General features: G+C 41.2%; 1 protein-coding gene across 1 annotated transcript in view; it reads right to left on the bottom strand.

The window, feature by feature from the left end:
- Positions 1-13207, bottom strand: part of LOC121530814 (A disintegrin and metalloproteinase with thrombospondin motifs 3) — a gene marked incomplete at both ends in the record, with an annotated part of 47162 nt that extends 33955 nt beyond the window's left edge. The window contains 4 exon segments of the mRNA XM_045220022.1: positions 331-463; positions 2231-2374; positions 4696-4801; positions 13014-13207. Coding sequence (XP_045075957.1) covers positions 331-463; positions 2231-2374; positions 4696-4801; positions 13014-13207 — 577 coding nt within the window.
- Positions 13208-16828: the final 3621 nt, after the last annotated feature.

Here is a 16828-nt window from a genome sequence, read left to right as displayed (position 1 = left end):
GCAAAAAGCTGGTCAGTCTATCTAAGCCTATGGAGCAGGGGGAGCGCACGGAGAACGCAGGACCCTGCTCCATCTAACAATAACCTTTATTATATTTTAATCGCATCCTCAGAAGATCAAAGTCCTGAGTGGTACTGAGCGCCCCATGCAGTCCGGAAGCTGTGTCCCAAATGGCAACCTATTCCTGACGGGCCCTGGTAAAAAGGAGTGCACCATATATGGAATAGGGTGCCATTTGGGACACACAATGATAAGCTTTTCTGTCACCAACGGTCACAGTTGTTAATTCTCAGATCTCAGTGGTCAAGCTAGCTGGTGGAGTGGACTTACAGCGGTGCACATCTTGTAGCCCACGCCGAAATCAAAGCGACACTGCTCGTCCATGGAGTAGTTAATCCCGGGCAGCTCAGGAAGCTTGGGCCACTTGTGTTCAAAAGGGTTGTCCAGGAGACAGTCATAAGAGCTGGGGGGGGGGGTAAAACACATCAGAACAGAGACAGTCATAAGAGTTATGGAATAGATTAGAGTGGCAAGGTGGTATGATAACATGAGAGCTGGGGGAGATAGAAATAATAGGTTTTCAGTAGAGGGGATATACTATGTTATATCTAACAGAATAGGTTATGTCAGTGGTGTGTCAGTGATATGTCAGTGATATGTCAGTGGTGTGTCAGTGGTGTGTCAGTGTTGTGTCAGTGGTGTGTCAGTGGTGTGTCAGTGGTGTGTCAGTGGTGTGTCAGTGGTGTGTCAGTGGTGTGTCAGTGGTGTGTCAGTGGTGTGTCAGTGGTGTGTCAGTGGTGTGTCAGTGGTGTGTCAGTGGTGTGTCAGTGGTGTGTCAGTGTTGTGTCAGTGGTATGTCAGTGGTATGTCAGTGGTGTGTCAGTGGTGTGTCAGTGGTATGTCAGTGGTGCATCAGTGGTGTGTCAGTGGTGTGTCAGTGGTGTGTCAGTGGTGTGTCAGTGGTGTGTCAGTGGTGTGCCAGTGGTGTGTCAGTGCTGTGTCAGTGGTGTACCAGTGGTGTGTCAGTGCTGTGTCAGTGGTGTGTCAGTGGTGTGTCAGTGGTGTGTCAGTGGTGTGTCAGTGGTGTATCAGTGGTGTGTCAGTGGTGTGTCAGTGGTGTGCCAGTGGTGTGTCAGTGGTGTGTCAGTGGTGTACCAGTGGTGTGTCAGTGGTGTGTCAGTGGTGTGTCAGTGGTGTGTCAGTGGTATTTCAGTGGTGTGTCAGTGGTATCTCTATCTTCATCTTTATTTGGAGCCCCATTAGCTGACGCCTTGACGACAGCTAATCTTCCTGGGGTGATATGTCAGTGATATATGTCAGTGAGATATGTCAGTGATATATGTCAGTGACCAAGATTCCTGGAAAACCTGGAAATGATGGGAAAGTTATCAGAACCCTAGTCATTGGTTTGGTGAGGTTGGGATGCACTTACTGGATGTATCGGTTCAGAACCCTAGTCATTGGTTTGGTGAGGTTGGGATGCCCTTACTGGATGTATCGGTTCAGAACCCTAGTCATTGGTTTGGTGAGGTTGGGATGCACTTACTGGATGTATCGGTTCAGAACCCTAGTCATTGGTTTGGTGAGGTTGGGATGCACTTACTGGATGTATCGGTTCAGAACCCTAGTCATTGGTTTGGTGAGGTTGGGATGCCCTTACTGGATGTATCGGTTCAGAACCCTAGTCATTGGTTTGGTGAGGTTGGGATGCACTTACTGGATGTATCGGTTCAGAACCCTAGTCATTGGTTTGGTGAGGTTGGGATGCACTTACTGGATGTATCGGTTCAGAACCCTAGTCATTGGTTTGGTGAGGTTGGGATGCCCTTACTGGATGTATCGGTTCAGAACCCTGGTCATTGGTTTGGTGAGGTTGGGATGCACTTACTGGATGTATCGGTTCAGAACCCTAGTCATTGGTTTGGTGAGGTTGGGATGCCCTTACTGGATGTATCGGTTCAGAACCCTAGTCATTGGTTTGGTGAGGTTGGGATGCCCTTACTGGATGTATCGGTTCAGAACCCTAGTCATTGGTTTGGTGAGGTTGGGATGCCCTTACTGGATGTATCGGCTCAGAACCCTAGTCATTGGTTTGGTGAGGTTGGGATGCCCTTACTGGATGTATCGGTTCAGAACCCTAGTCATTGGTTTGGTGAGGTTGGGATGCCCTTACTGGATGTATCGGTTCAGAACCCTAGTCATTGGTTTGGTGAGGTTGGGATGCACTTACTGGATGTATCGGTTCAGTTCCTGCTTGCTGCAGCGTGACCAGTGGTAGCGATGGAAGGCCGCTTGGACCAGCGGTGCCATGATACTCCCCATACTGGTCTCGTCAGAACAGCGATTCCCCTGTCCGTCATGTTCCATACCTAACCTGTTGAAATGGTACCTGAGTTATTGATGAGCAAAACACACTATTACGCTCAAACACAAAAAGGTGTGTCTCAAATGGGACTCTATTCTCTACATAGTGCACTACTATTGACCAGGTCCCATAGGGATACCCATAGGCCTCAGATCAAAAGTAGTGCACTATGTAGAGAATACGGTGCCATTTAGGAAACAGACAAATTCACTGTGCTTAGGAACAATTATGATAGTTCTTATAATTGAAACATACAGTACACATCCGGGGTAAAAGAGCTTCCTAAGATAAATGACAACAGGAATCCTTACCCACAGAGCCCTTACCCACAGAGCCCTTACCCACAGAGCCCTTACCCACAGAGGCCTTACCCACAGATCCCTTACCCACAGAGCCCTTACCCACAGAGGCCTTACCCACAGAGGCCTTACCCACGGAGCCCTTACCCACAGAGCCCTTACCCACAGAGCCCTTACCCACAGAGCCCTTACCCACAGATCCCTTACCCACAGAGCCCTTACCCACAGAGCCCTTACCCACAGATCCCTTACCCACAGAGCCCTTACCCACAGAGCCCTTACCCACAGAGAAAAAAGACTGAAGAAAATAAGGGAAGAAGAGAAGTAGAGCAGCAGATCTTATGGAATGGTCCTGGCTAGACTAAGTAGAGCAGCAGCTGTTATGGAATGGTCCTGGCTAGACTAAGTAGAGCAGCAGCTGTTATGGAATGGTCCTGGCTAGACTAAGTAGAGCAGCAGCTGTTATGGAATGGTCCTGGCTAGACTAAGTAGAGCAGCAGCTGTTGTGTAATGGTCCTGGCTAGACTATTCAGAATCATTCCAATCCATATGGTTGGAAAATAGGAGACATGGCTTTGAAATGCCAAAGTTAGAGTCCTATACCCTTGGCTTGACTCTGCTCCATAGGGGGCGCTGTCTATCTATCTATCTATCTATCTATCTATCTATCTATCTATCTATCTATCTATCTATTCTCCCTACCTATCAGTAACAGTAATAGAAAAGTGTCAAACTAACAGTAAGGTGGATTTACAGTCAAAACTAACAGTAAAGTGGATTTACAGTCAAAGCTAACAGTAAGGTGGATTTACAGTCTAAACTAACAGTAAGGTGGATTTACAGTCTAAACTAACAGTAAGGTGGATTTACAGTCTAAACTAACAGTAAGGTGGATTTACAGTCTAAACTAACAGTAAGGTGGATTTACAGTCAAAACTAACAGTAAGGTGGATTTACAGTCTAAACTAACAGTAAGGTGGATTTACAGTCTAAACTAACTGTAAGGTGGATTTACAGTCTAAACTAACAGTAAGGTGGATTTACAGTCTAAACTAACAGTAAGGTGGATTTACAGTCTAAACTAACAGTAAGGTGGATTTACAGTCAAAACTAACAGTAAGGTGGATTTACAGTCTAAACTAACAGTAAGGTGGATTTACAGTCTAAACTAACAGTAAGGTGGATTTACAGTCAAAACTAACAGTAAGGTGGATTTACAGTCTAAACTAACAGTAAGGTGGATTTACAGTCAAAACTAACAGTAAGGTGGATTTACAGTCTAAACTAACTGTAAGGTGGATTTAGTCTAAACTAACAGTAAGGTGGATTTACAGTCTAAACTAACTGTAAGGTGGATTTACAGTCTAAACTAACAGTAAGGTGGATTTACAGTCTAAACTAACAGTAAGGTGGATTTACAGTCAAAACTAACAGTAAGGTGGATTTACAGTCAAAACTAACAGTAAGGTGGATTTACAGTCTAAACTAACAGTAAGGTGGATTTACAGTCTAAACTAACAGTAAGGTGGATTTACAGTCTTAACTAACAGTAAGGTGGATTTACAGTCTAAACTAACTGTTCAGTCCATGTATAATTCAGTCAATGTATAATTCAGTCAATGTATAATTCAGTCCATGTATAATTCAGTCAATGTATAATTCAGTCCATGTAGAATTCAGTCCATGTATAATTGGAACAGCAGTCACACAGACTTGTTGCAGGTGAATTATTCGATGATAACTTGAAAGAAAATAACTGGAATTACAATTTACTTCCTGAATTGACCTACTTGAAATGGAATTGACCCCCATCTGGAGTGTGTCTATGTCCTGTGTCCCAAATGGCACCCTATTTCCTTTGTAGTGCACTACTTTAAAGAAAAGAGAAACCCACACACAGCTCTTGCTTGTATCCCTTTAGTTTATTCAAGCTATGGGCTCGTCGGTCCCATAAGGCTCTGGTCAAAGTAGTGCACTACAGGGGAGTAGGGTGTAATTTGGGACGTAAACCCATGTGTTGCGATGACTTACACATGTCCGGTCTCGTGCGCGACCACAAAGGCCGAGGAGAATCCGTCCTCGTGGTTCAGGGTGCAGCTCCTCAGAGGGTGGCACATGCCCGTCACCGGGGCGTAACCTAGGCAACACAGACCACACACAGCACTGATAACAAACTGCTAAGCAGGCATACCCAGAGACGAAGGGTTGTATACCTGTCATATCACACCTGGGTTCAAACACTACTTGAAATCATCTGAAATACTTTAGCTGTGCTTGATTGAGCTTGCCTGGCACTATGGAACCAATGGAATAGTGCAAACCCCGCCCCCCCGGCACTCTAGGCAGACTAAAGAAGGTGCATAAAGTTTTCACATTTTAAAAAATATTACTTGAACCCAGGTCTGGTACATATGCGTCTCTATGGCTCTGATCAAACCATGGTTATGATGATGTGGTGGTGTTGGATTAAGGTGAGACTAGGTCGGCCTGCTTTTAGATGTCTGTCTGTGTTTCGGAGAGTCTTGAATAACAATTGATCTAATAAATCATACATAAAATCATACATTTCATGTCTTCGTCAGTGGTCAACTTAATCTACAAAAGGTGGCCAAATTTAGAACACATTCCTATTTGCAACGACAACCTGTCATATAAAGTACCCATTGCGTTTGCAGTAGTTTTGTGTACAGGATAAATAGCACGTATATTCTCCTGACACTGGCAGGTACTTCTAGTTCTCCGAATTCTCAGAATGCATGGCACATTTTACAGGTGGTAGTTGTGTAAACAAAGCTACTGCCTAAAAATTGCTGCTAATATAGGATGTTCGATTGACTTCAGCTCCAAGTGTTTTTTTGTGTTTTTTTTACATAAGAGAAAATTACGAATGATCCCAACAGAGCCAATGCTCTTATAAATATAGTGTGTAATAATGTATGACATATACTTACTGCCATTAACAACAAACTGCTAATTGGACACAAATCAGAACATCTAATATGAAAACGAACACAGACTGTAAAGCGTGTTGTCTTAATGTGTGTCTCTTCCTAAATGGCACCCTATTCCCTGTATAGTGCACTACTTTTGACCAGGGCCCATAAGTGCGCTTCATAAGGAATAGGGTGCTATTTGGGACAAGACGCACATGAAGAAGAAATGCTTTATAGTCCGTGTTCATTTTCATATCAGATGTTCTGATTTGTGTCCAATTAGCAGTTTGTTGTTAATGGCAGTAAGTATGTGTCTCTGTTGGTAGCTAATACATGCTGATGGACAGTTGAGTAAAATGGCCGTAAAAAATATACCGTGTCAATAATCAGGAAATGCCTAAAGGAAGGAAATGATGCTATGAAAAAAATGGACACTGTCAAACTTTGAGAAAGGGCTGAAGCTGTTGTCTCCTCTATGTATTAATATAGAAACCTGAGGCTTTGACAGGAAGCTTGAAAGCATTTTTAAACCCAGCACAGACAGACCAACACAAGCTTGACAAAACCAAACACAACCATATAATATAACCCAACAATACAGTAATAACATATTAAACACAAAGCACAAAGGACACATGAATACAACTGCTATACTATATATAAGTACTATACTATATACTATATATAACTACTTTACTATATATACACTACCGTTCATAAATTTGGGGTCACTTAGAAATGTCCTTGTTTTCAAAAGAAAAGCAAATTTTTTGTCCATTAAAATAACATCAAATTGATCAGAAATACAGTGTAGACATTGTTAATGTTGTAAATGGCTATTGTAGCTGGAAACGGCTGATTTTTAATGAAATATCTACATAGGCATACAGAGGCCCATTATCAGCAACCATCAGTCCTGTGTTCCAATGGCACGTTGTGTTTGCTAATCCAAGTTTATCATTTTTAAAGGCTAATTGATCATTAGAAAACCCTTTTGCAATTATGTTAGCACAGCTGAAAACTGTTGTGCTGATTAAATAACTTTTGAACGGTAGTGTAACTGCTATACTATATACTATATATAAGTACTATACTATATACTATATATAACTACTATACTATATATAACTACTATACTATATACTATATACTATATATAACTTCTATGCTATATACTATATATAACTACTATACTATACTATAACTTCTATACTATATATCACTTCTATACTATATATAACTACTATACTATATATAACTACTATACTATATACTATATATAACTACTATACTATATACTATATATAACTACTATACTATATACTATATATAACTTCTATGCTATATACTATATATAACTACTATACTATACTATAACTTCTATACTATATATAACTACTATACTATATATAACTACTATACTATATACTATATATAACTACTATACTATATACTACATATAACTACTATACTCGATCAAGAGATGTGCAGCGATTCAGATTAGCTAAGCGTTTTGTTTGGTTCAGAAGCACATTGTTGTTGTTGTTCAAACAGATGATCATGCTCTCTGACCATGTGAAGACCTTTGGCGTGCAGGTAAAAAGCAGGAAATGCAGACACAGACAGATACTGATGGATGGGGCTGCCTCAATGTCCCAAATGGCAATCTAGTCCCTCTACAGAGGACTACTTTTGACAAGAGCTCCATTGGCCCTGGTCAAAAGCAGTGCACTACGTAGTGAATAGGGTGCCATTTGGGACGTATCCTCTGTGGCGATTAGCTAGAACCCAGCAGGCAAAAGGGGTTGCAATGACGTCAATATAACCACATTTCAACCTGTTCTGGTTGTAATCTGGTTGTTGTAATGACGCTATTTTATCTAGCTCTGCCTGATGGGAAAGAACTACAATGAACATGGTGGCATCCAATGGTTACGTTATAGTTATATCCAATGGTTACGTATATAGTTATATCCAATGGTTATGTAATAGTTATGTAATAGTTATATCCAATAGTTATGTAATAGTTATATCCAATGGTTATGTAATAGTTATGTAATAGTTATATCCAATGGTTATGTAATAGTTATATCCAATGGTTATGTAATAGTTATATTCAATGGTTATGTAATAGTTATGTAATAGTTATGTAATAGTTATATCCAATAGTTATGTAATAGTTATGTAATAGTTATATCCAATGGTTATGTAATAGTTATGTAATAGTTATGTTATAGTTATGTAATAGTTATATCCAATGGTTATGTTATAGTTATATCCAATAGTTATGTAATAGTTATGTAATAGTTATGTAATAGTTATGTTATAGTTATGTAATAGTTATGTTATAGTTATGTAATAGTTATGTAATAGTTATATCCAATAGTTATGTAATAGTTATGTCCAATAGTTATGTAATAGTTATATCCAATGGTTATGTAATAGTTATATCCAATAGTTATGTAATAGTTATGTAATAGTTATATCCAATAGTTATGTAATAGTTATGTAATAGTTATATCCAATAGTTATGTAATAGTTATATCCAATAGTTATGTTATAGTTATGTAATAGTTATATCAATGGTTATGTAATAGTTATATCCAATAGTTATGTTATAGTTATGTAATAGTTATATCCAATGGTTATGTAATAGTTATATCCAATAGTTATGTTATAGTTATGTAATAGTTATATCCAATGGTTATGTAATAGTTATGTAATAGTTATGTTATAGTTATGTAATAGTTATATCCAATAGTTATGTAATAGTTATGTAATAGTTATCCAATGGTTATGTTATAGTTATGTAATAGTTATGTAATAGTTATGTAATAGTTATCCAATGGTTATGTTATAGTTATGTAATAGTTACAATACACACAACAACAAAAAATATGTATGCACGCATGACTGTAAGTCGCTTTGGATAAAAGCGTCTGCTAAATGGCATATTATATTATTATTATTATAGTTATGTTATAGTTATGTTATAGTTATATCCAATAGTTACTCTGTTTATAGGAAGATGACGTTCCCTATTATATGTCATTGACATAATGGTGTCGTATGATCACCACTTATGGAATGAATCAGAGTAGGGCTTAATTCTATTTCAATCAATTCAGGAAGGAAACTGAAATTGGAATTGAACCCAAACCTGGTTTGAATGACTTAGTTAGAATGGCTTAGTTAGAATGGCTTAGTTAGAATGGCTTAGTTAGAATGGCTTAGTTAGAATGATGGACGGTGTTTCTTCTTCCATAAAAGTTGAGTAGCTCATCACCTATTTAAATGCTGCAAGCAAAATGGCGCAACATGAAAAGCAATGGAGCTAAGCTAGCTAAGCCCTTTATCTGAAGACAGATAAAAGATCCTCTAGAGAATGTGGGCTATATACATTCGCATGAAAAAGCCATGGTGAGCTTTGCATGGTAGAATATGAGAAGGAGTTGCAGCGGCTATAGTGCAGCAGCTATAGTTATACACTGAACAGAAATGTAAACGCAACATGCAACAATTCCAAAGGTTTTACTGAGTTACAGTTCATATGAGGAAATCAGTTCCTATGAGGAAATCAGTTCCTATGAGGAAATCAGTTCATATGAGGAAATCAGTCAATTGAAATAAATTCATTAGGCCCTAATCTGTGGATTTCACATGACTGGGAATACAGATATGCGTCTGTTGGTCACAGATGCCTTTTTAAAAAAGGTAGTGGCGTTGATCAGAAAACCAGTCAGTATCTGGTGTGACCACCATTTGCCTCATGCAGCGCGACACTTCTCCTTCGCATAGAGTTGATCAGGCTGTTGATTGTGGGCTGTGGAATGTTCTCCCACTCCTCTTCAATGGCTGTGTGAAGTTGCTGGATATCGGCGGGAACTGGAACACGCTGTCGTACACGTCGACCCAGAGCATCCCAAACATGCTCAATGGGTGGCATGTCTGGTGAGTATGCAGGCCATGGAAGAACTGGGACATTTTCAGCTTCCAGGAGTTGTGTACAGATCATTGCAACATGGGGCTGTGCATTATCATGCTGAAACATGAGGTGATGGCGGCGGATGAATGGCACGACGATGGGCCTCAGGATCTCGTCACGTTATCTCTGTGCATTCAAATTGCCATCAATAAAATGCAATTGTGTTCGTTGTCCGTAGCTTATGCCTGCCTATACCATAACCCCACCGCCACCATGGGGCACTCTGTTCACAACGTTGACATCAGCAAACCTCTCGCCCACACAACGCCATACACGCTGTCTTCCATCTGCCCTGTAAGGGTTGGTGTGAGGTGTGACCCCAGGTGCGGTGCAGGAGAGACAGTAGGCAGTAGGCAAGGATGGTGAAACAAGGATCTTTACTGGTGGTCCAAAAGCCAGGATACAAAACAACAGACTATTCATGAAAACAAATGAGGAGCACATAGGTCTCCAAAAAACAGGCTGACAACAAACAATACGAAATACTAACTCTGACTGGAAAAACACAATGACACAGGGAGAACACCTTCTCGAGTACTCCATCACGTGATCTGACACTGATACGTACTGCTTGACATCAAGGAACTAGCAGAGAAAACTGAGCAAGGGAACACAAGGAAGTGAGAGCATAAATACAAAAGTGAATCAGATAGCCACAGGTGACACCAATAGGCAGATAATTAGTCCCGACTGTGAGTGAGGAGGTGCCTATGGTTGTCGGAGGATGACACCTAGTGGGTCGCTCCGGAACTGCGACCCACTCCTGTAACACTGCCCAGTACAGTTGAAACCTGGATTCATCCGTGAAGAGCAAACTTCTCTAGCGTGCCAGTGGCCATCGAAGGTGAGCATTTGCCCACTGATGTCGGTTACGACGCCGAACTGCAGTCAGGTCAAGACCCTGGTGAGGACGACGAGCACGCAGATGAGCTTCCCTGAGACGGTTTCTGACAGTTTGTGCAGAAATTATTCGGTTTCAGACGATCCCGCAGGTGAAGAAGCCGGTGGTGGAGGTCCTAGGCTGCCATGGTAACACGTGGTCTGTGGTTGTGAGGCCGGTTGGACGTACTGGCAAATTCTCTAAAACGACGTTGGAGGCGGCTTATGGTAGAGAAATTAACATTACATTCTCTGGCAACAGCTCTGGTGGACATTGCTGTAGTCAGCATGCCAATTGCACGCTCCCTCAAAACTTGATACACCTGTGGCATTGTGTTGTGTGACAAAACGGCACATTTTAGAGTCGCCGTTTAATGTCCCCCAGCACAAGGTGCACCTGTGTAATGATCATGCTGTTTAATCAGCTTCTTGATATGCCACACCTGTCAGGTGGATGGATTATCTTGGCAAAGGAGAAATGCTCACTAACAGGGATGTAAACACATTTGTGCACAACATTTGAGAGAAATACACTTTTTGTGCGTATGGAAAATGAAACGTGGGTCCAACACTTTACATATTGCGTTTATATTTTGGTTCAGTATAAATCCCAGCTATATATTCCATGAATGATAAGAGAGGATGACATGAGTCAGTAGTGTAGATAGATAGTATCATAAATGAGCCTATAAATAAAACACTCTTTACATTCAACATACCTGTCCGTGGTTACTGCTCCAGTCAGAGGACAATCACATACATTCAATAACAAAACCTTCATCACCCATCATTAATATCATCAGAATTGCATTGAGATGTTAAAGATGTAAGATGTTAACGTTTAAAATAAAGCGTTAGATTCTGGACCATTTCCACGCATTTATTTTTTTGCTGACTCGTTATCAATGGGAGTTGCCTCTAAGGTCTCTTGGTCTGTATTTGGGTGGACAATCCTCCAACTCATCATACAACTCTAGCGACAGAGTGTGATATTTACCCCTAAGCCTGGAAGGTTGTTCCCTAGTTGAAGAGGCCAGTCCCAACCGATCCCACAGTGCCTTAGAGACAGGCCTGTTGTGGCCATAACATCGCTGGTTGCTATGGTAACATTTGAAGTGTGACAAGCAAAGCAGATAGTTTCTGATTCTCTTTTAAAAACATGACATGTGCTTCAAAAGTTAAACAAAGTCAAAAGTCAATATGTGACAGTGAACTTCAAAAGAAGGTCGTTGTAGATGTTGGTTTCACAAAAACCTTGAGTTGCAGTGATCAAGTCTCAAGAAATGGTGTTGTGCTTCTGGTCGTGTGGTGACACAAAACGACTGTTCAGAGCTTGTTCCCAAAATTCATACTGTCATGTAATGTGGATGTGTACTAAGTAAAATATCTTCAACACAACTTTCAAACACTTTACCTTGAACTTGAAGCGTTTCCTCTAGAGGTTACTCAGAGAGAAAACAGTTACTGTGGTAAATGACATGTGGCAGCAGGTAGCTTAGTGGTTAAGAGCGTCGTGCCAGTAATCGAAAGGTCGCTGGTTCTAATCCCCGAGCCGACTAGGTGAAAAATCTGTCGATGGGCCCTTGAGCAAGGCACTTAACCCTAATTGCTCCTGTAAGTCGCTCTGGATAAGAGCGTCGACTAAAATGTAAATGTACTGACATTCTTTGTCTTAAAATTATTTCAAGTCTATGGGTAGTAAAGGCAGCATGTCTATCTTCATTCACTTGTCTTACAAATAGACAGAGTGGGAGTACTTTAGTACACATTGATTCAAACCATGATGATGTAAGTAGAGATTATCTAAGATGAGTTGTATTACGTAAAACAACACAGAGAGGACATCTCTTAGTTCTGTTTAATTAGAAGTTACATAGAGACTACCTGGAAACTAAAAAAACACTAGAAAATGGGAATATCAAAAAATTCTGATCATTTTCATGTTTTTTCCCTACATGCCAGGAAATCTTTTGTAGATCTGATGTAATTTTTTTCATAAATAGGTTGGCACCAATGCCCAGTCAGTCAGCCAAGTGTTGGAAAATACTCAATGATGTACTCAGTGTTATGTGAGGTCACCACTGGCAGATGTACGCATGCTCAGGACCATGTCTGCGTCCCAAATGGCTCCCAGTTTCCTTTATGCACTACTTTTGACCAGGGCCCATTGGGTTCTGGTCACAAGTAGTGCACTATATAGGGAATAGGGTGCCACTTGGGATGGACAACATTTCTGGACCACAGCAGCAGCTGCCTGCTTTCCCTGTAAGTTCCCAGCAGGGTTGGGGTCCATTCCATCACTATTCAGACAATTCTGGAAGTAAACTGACATTCCAATTCCAATTGAAAAGCAATAAGGGGAAACAAATCTGGGATTGGAATTTCAGTTTACTTCCGGAATGGACTTGGAATTGAAAAGGAACTGACCCCAACTCTGTCAAGTTTCCAGAGACCTTACCTGAGCAAGACTTGAAAGGAGCCAACCCTTGTGAATGGAAGGAGATATCTGTGGTATCAGTCTGCACAGGCCTCGATCGAGAGAAATACAGTACCTTGCATACCTGCGGGACCAAAATCTTGCCTTGTGAGGAAGATGGCATGGTCATGGTACTCAGCGTGATCGGGGTCCCGGCGCTGCTGCGTGTTGGCCCAGCGACACACCTGCTCCAGGCTACGGGACGGGTTGCCTCGCTCGATCAGGCTGATGGACTGGGGGGGTGATAGGATGAAAGAAAATACAGTTCTCCTTTCAGAAACAATCTACGAGTCTGATCCCAGATCTGTTTGTGCTCTTGCCAACTCCATTGCTGTCATTGTTAAGCCAGTGAGTGACAAGGAGTTGTCATGATAGCACAAACAGCTGGCACTCAGGCTAACAGCCTACCACAACTGCTGAATGGGATCGTCTCACAGTGTTTTATCATCATTATTACTCTTACTCGCACTCGTTTAGCAGATAGCGGTTATTTCAAAATGGTTTTACCTGCAATGATCGGGATCAGCACGCTTGTTTTAGCTACTTGAGTTGAAAGCACTGATTCTTATTTGCTCTGGATAACAGCATCTGCTCAATGACTAAAACATAATGTCCTTAATAGTTATATATTAATTTGTACCAAGTCGGTTGAGAACATACTGTATGTACCTAGGGTGTACTACGGTCCCTGGTCAAAAGTAGTGCACTACATAGGGAATAGGGTGCCATTTGGGATGCTGTCCTATTGTTTTACAGCAACAGCCTGGAGAATGTTCTAGTGGTTGAGGAGAGGATTACGTGAAGGACTATCAGGGGTCTGCGACAGACGTCCACAGGCCAAAAATCAGCATGCAAGTCATTATTTTGTCCCACAAGTCTGCTCCGACTTCAGAGCAATCTCGTTTGAGAGTGCTAGAGCGTAGAATAATTTCACGAATTTACGAACGCCCTTCACCTCGTAGAATATGACAGGCGTCGTAAACATTGGCAAAAATAACTGAATTATATTGTTGCCTGCAGCACAGTTACAGTCGCTAACCTTTTAGACAGTGCTTAATTTGTAAATCGGGAGGTTCCGGAAACTTGAGCGCTAGAGGGGGGTGACCTGGGGAGTTCTGAGGTACCCAAACATATAATTGCATTTGCATAGAGCAGTGGAGTAGAGGCACTTACAGAAGTTGTACACATGGGGAACATTTTTAGTAGCCAGGAAAATATGGGCCTTTTATAAACGCATTTCATGCAATTCTACGTCCTTTTACATGACTGGAGACTTTGGCAGAATCTTTTTTGAATACTGCACAAATGATCAAAATGGCAGGCTACTTTGACACACTGACAAACTGAGAATCTGAGATCATTAAAAACAACCTTGTCTTGAATCCATCAGTAGCCTAGGCCTAGCTGTGTGGAGACGCACATATTGTCGGCTACAATATGAGGAGGAAATTATAGTCCTAAAAATACTTTCACTGACTCACCGAATAATGTGCAGCTCACTCACTGGTGATTGTCGATGCGCTTGTGCCAAAAGCCTATCTCTCACTCTCTTTTGTAAAACAATATTTGGAAGTTGATCATATATTTTGGTAGCCTACAGCATAGAGTCTTCTCTTTTAAGCAGGAGCCATTTGCTTTCCAACCTGTGTTTTCCCTCGTTGTATTTGAAATATTGAGAAAGGCCTGTTTTGTCTGCGTGCTGTTTTTTTCACTGACAGATTAGCCACGCGTTCCCAACTGTAGGCTTTATTCCTTGTTATTGGGCTACAATCCACAGCTAGGCAAAACATTTTTTTAAAGAAGCTATTGATCCTCTGTGGCTAAATGATAGACCTTCTCATGGTGTACTAGCCTATTCTGAATGATTTCATTTATTTCTGAACAGACTTTGGCAAATGTATTTCAATCTATCGGGGTTGCTACAGTTCCTCCAGAAGCAGCTGTGATTCTATAAGGAAATAAGTGCAACGCTGGAGAGATGAGAGTTGCAGGCTCATGTCTATTGGAGCAGAGAGAGGGAGAGAGAGATCATAGAAAGTGAATCTCTTTCTAGTTATGCGAGAGATACTGACGTGCTTCTCACACAGCCACGGCCAACACGCGTTGGTCTCAAACATAGGCTACAATGTTGTGCAAACCATAAACCCGGACCGGCCCAACCCCCCAAATCATCTCTTACAATATTAGTCCCGGGCTGAAAATCGACTTTTTCACATTACATTTTTTTTGTGGGTGCAGGAGAACTAACGAAGAGGAAACTCCAATGAACTTTTATTTTGAATTTTTACATTGCAAAAAGTGAAAAATATTTTTTCATGCCACGAGAGGTACCGGATCCAGCCAAATAGGTTCCGGAACAAAACGGTCGAAAAACGGAGAGGTGCCGGATCCTGTTCCGGCAGGATCCGGCCCAAATTAAGCACTGCTTTTAGATAACATTCAAACAGTCTAAACAGCTCCGTCCACTAGGGCGAGTCAAATGGTGTGAGTTGTTCTCTCATTAGTTTCTGGTAGTAGCTAGCTAGCAGGCTAGATAACTTTAGCCAGTTATATTTGATTTATATATTTTATTTAAGTGTCATACACCTAACGGTACCCAGCCCACATGGGTTTACATCACACTACTAAACAAAATAAAAATGTCCTTGTACACAAAACAAAATACACTTAGCGTGCTTAGCTTGGGTGCTTGACTGCCATTGTGAGGTCAGAATGCTCGGATCAACCCTACTTCTCGGCCAGAGCATCCAGTGAGCGCTCTGAACGCTCCGAGAACAAAACACTCTGAATTTAGAAATGAACCATCTGACAACGTTCTGAATTTTACTTACTACCCAGAGCGCACTCTGACACACTGGAGGTAATTTAGGAACGACCCTACGGTGGGCCCGGAGTTTGTCCTGAGCACATGACCTGGCCATGAAAAACTCTGTCTCTAACCAAGCTGGTGTCCAACATCCTCGGATAAGCTCTCATTTCAATAACATGGAAGCCAATGTTTTTTTTTTATTTTTTTTATATATATATTTAAAAATGGCTAAATAATTGAACAGTGCACCAGGAGTACTTTCTACTTGATTCTGAATTGATTCATGGAGCATTTTTCGAATCCGAAATTATACTTTTGTTACATTGTTTGCTAGCTGGTTAGCTATCTCTCAGTGTCATTGTCCACCACTGAAAATGCTGCTAACGCTAGCTACCTAGTTAGTATAACTTGTTTTCTCCAAATGTATGCTAGCGAGCTAAATGAGCTATGTAATGAACACAACTCATCGGCTGTCAACATCAGAATACAAATTTGAGAGCACTAGTTAGCTACAAAACTTGATCTTACCAGGTTCCCGTGAAGCAATTGTCCTCACAGTCCACCACAACATACCCGAGAGTGTCCTGATTAGCAAGCGGTAGTGTTTAATTTCCTTGTGTGGTAAAAACACAGTTTGAGGTCATCGTAAGGGTTTTCTCCAGTGGTCTGAAAGGGGGAATTGGGCTTCCCAGGAAAATGTTGTCTGAGGTTGCAATAGTATTTCTCAATACATTTGGCCTGGAGTTTTTATGTCATATGGTCAAGAAAAACATATGGTCAGGATACATTCAGGGTCCTATACTAGTCAACAGGTCAGGATACATTCAGGGCCCTATACTAGTCAACAGGTCAGGATACATTCAGGGTCCTATACTAGTCAACAGGTCAGGATACATTCAGGGTCCTATACTAGTCAACAGGTCAGGATACATTCAGGGTCCTATACTAGTCAACAGGTCAGGATACATTCAGGGTCCTATACTAGTCAACAGGTCAGGATACATTCAGGGTCCTATACTAGTCAACAGGTCAGGATACATTCAGGGTCCTATACTAGTCAACAGGTCAGGATACATTCAGGG

The sequence above is a fragment of the Coregonus clupeaformis genome, unplaced genomic scaffold, assembly GCF_020615455.1.
Source record: "Coregonus clupeaformis isolate EN_2021a unplaced genomic scaffold, ASM2061545v1 scaf3035, whole genome shotgun sequence".
In the NCBI taxonomy this organism is placed as follows: Eukaryota; Metazoa; Chordata; class Actinopteri; order Salmoniformes; family Salmonidae; genus Coregonus; species Coregonus clupeaformis.
Note: the sequence above shows the minus strand (reverse complement) of the source record. Positions and strands in the feature narration are given on the sequence as shown.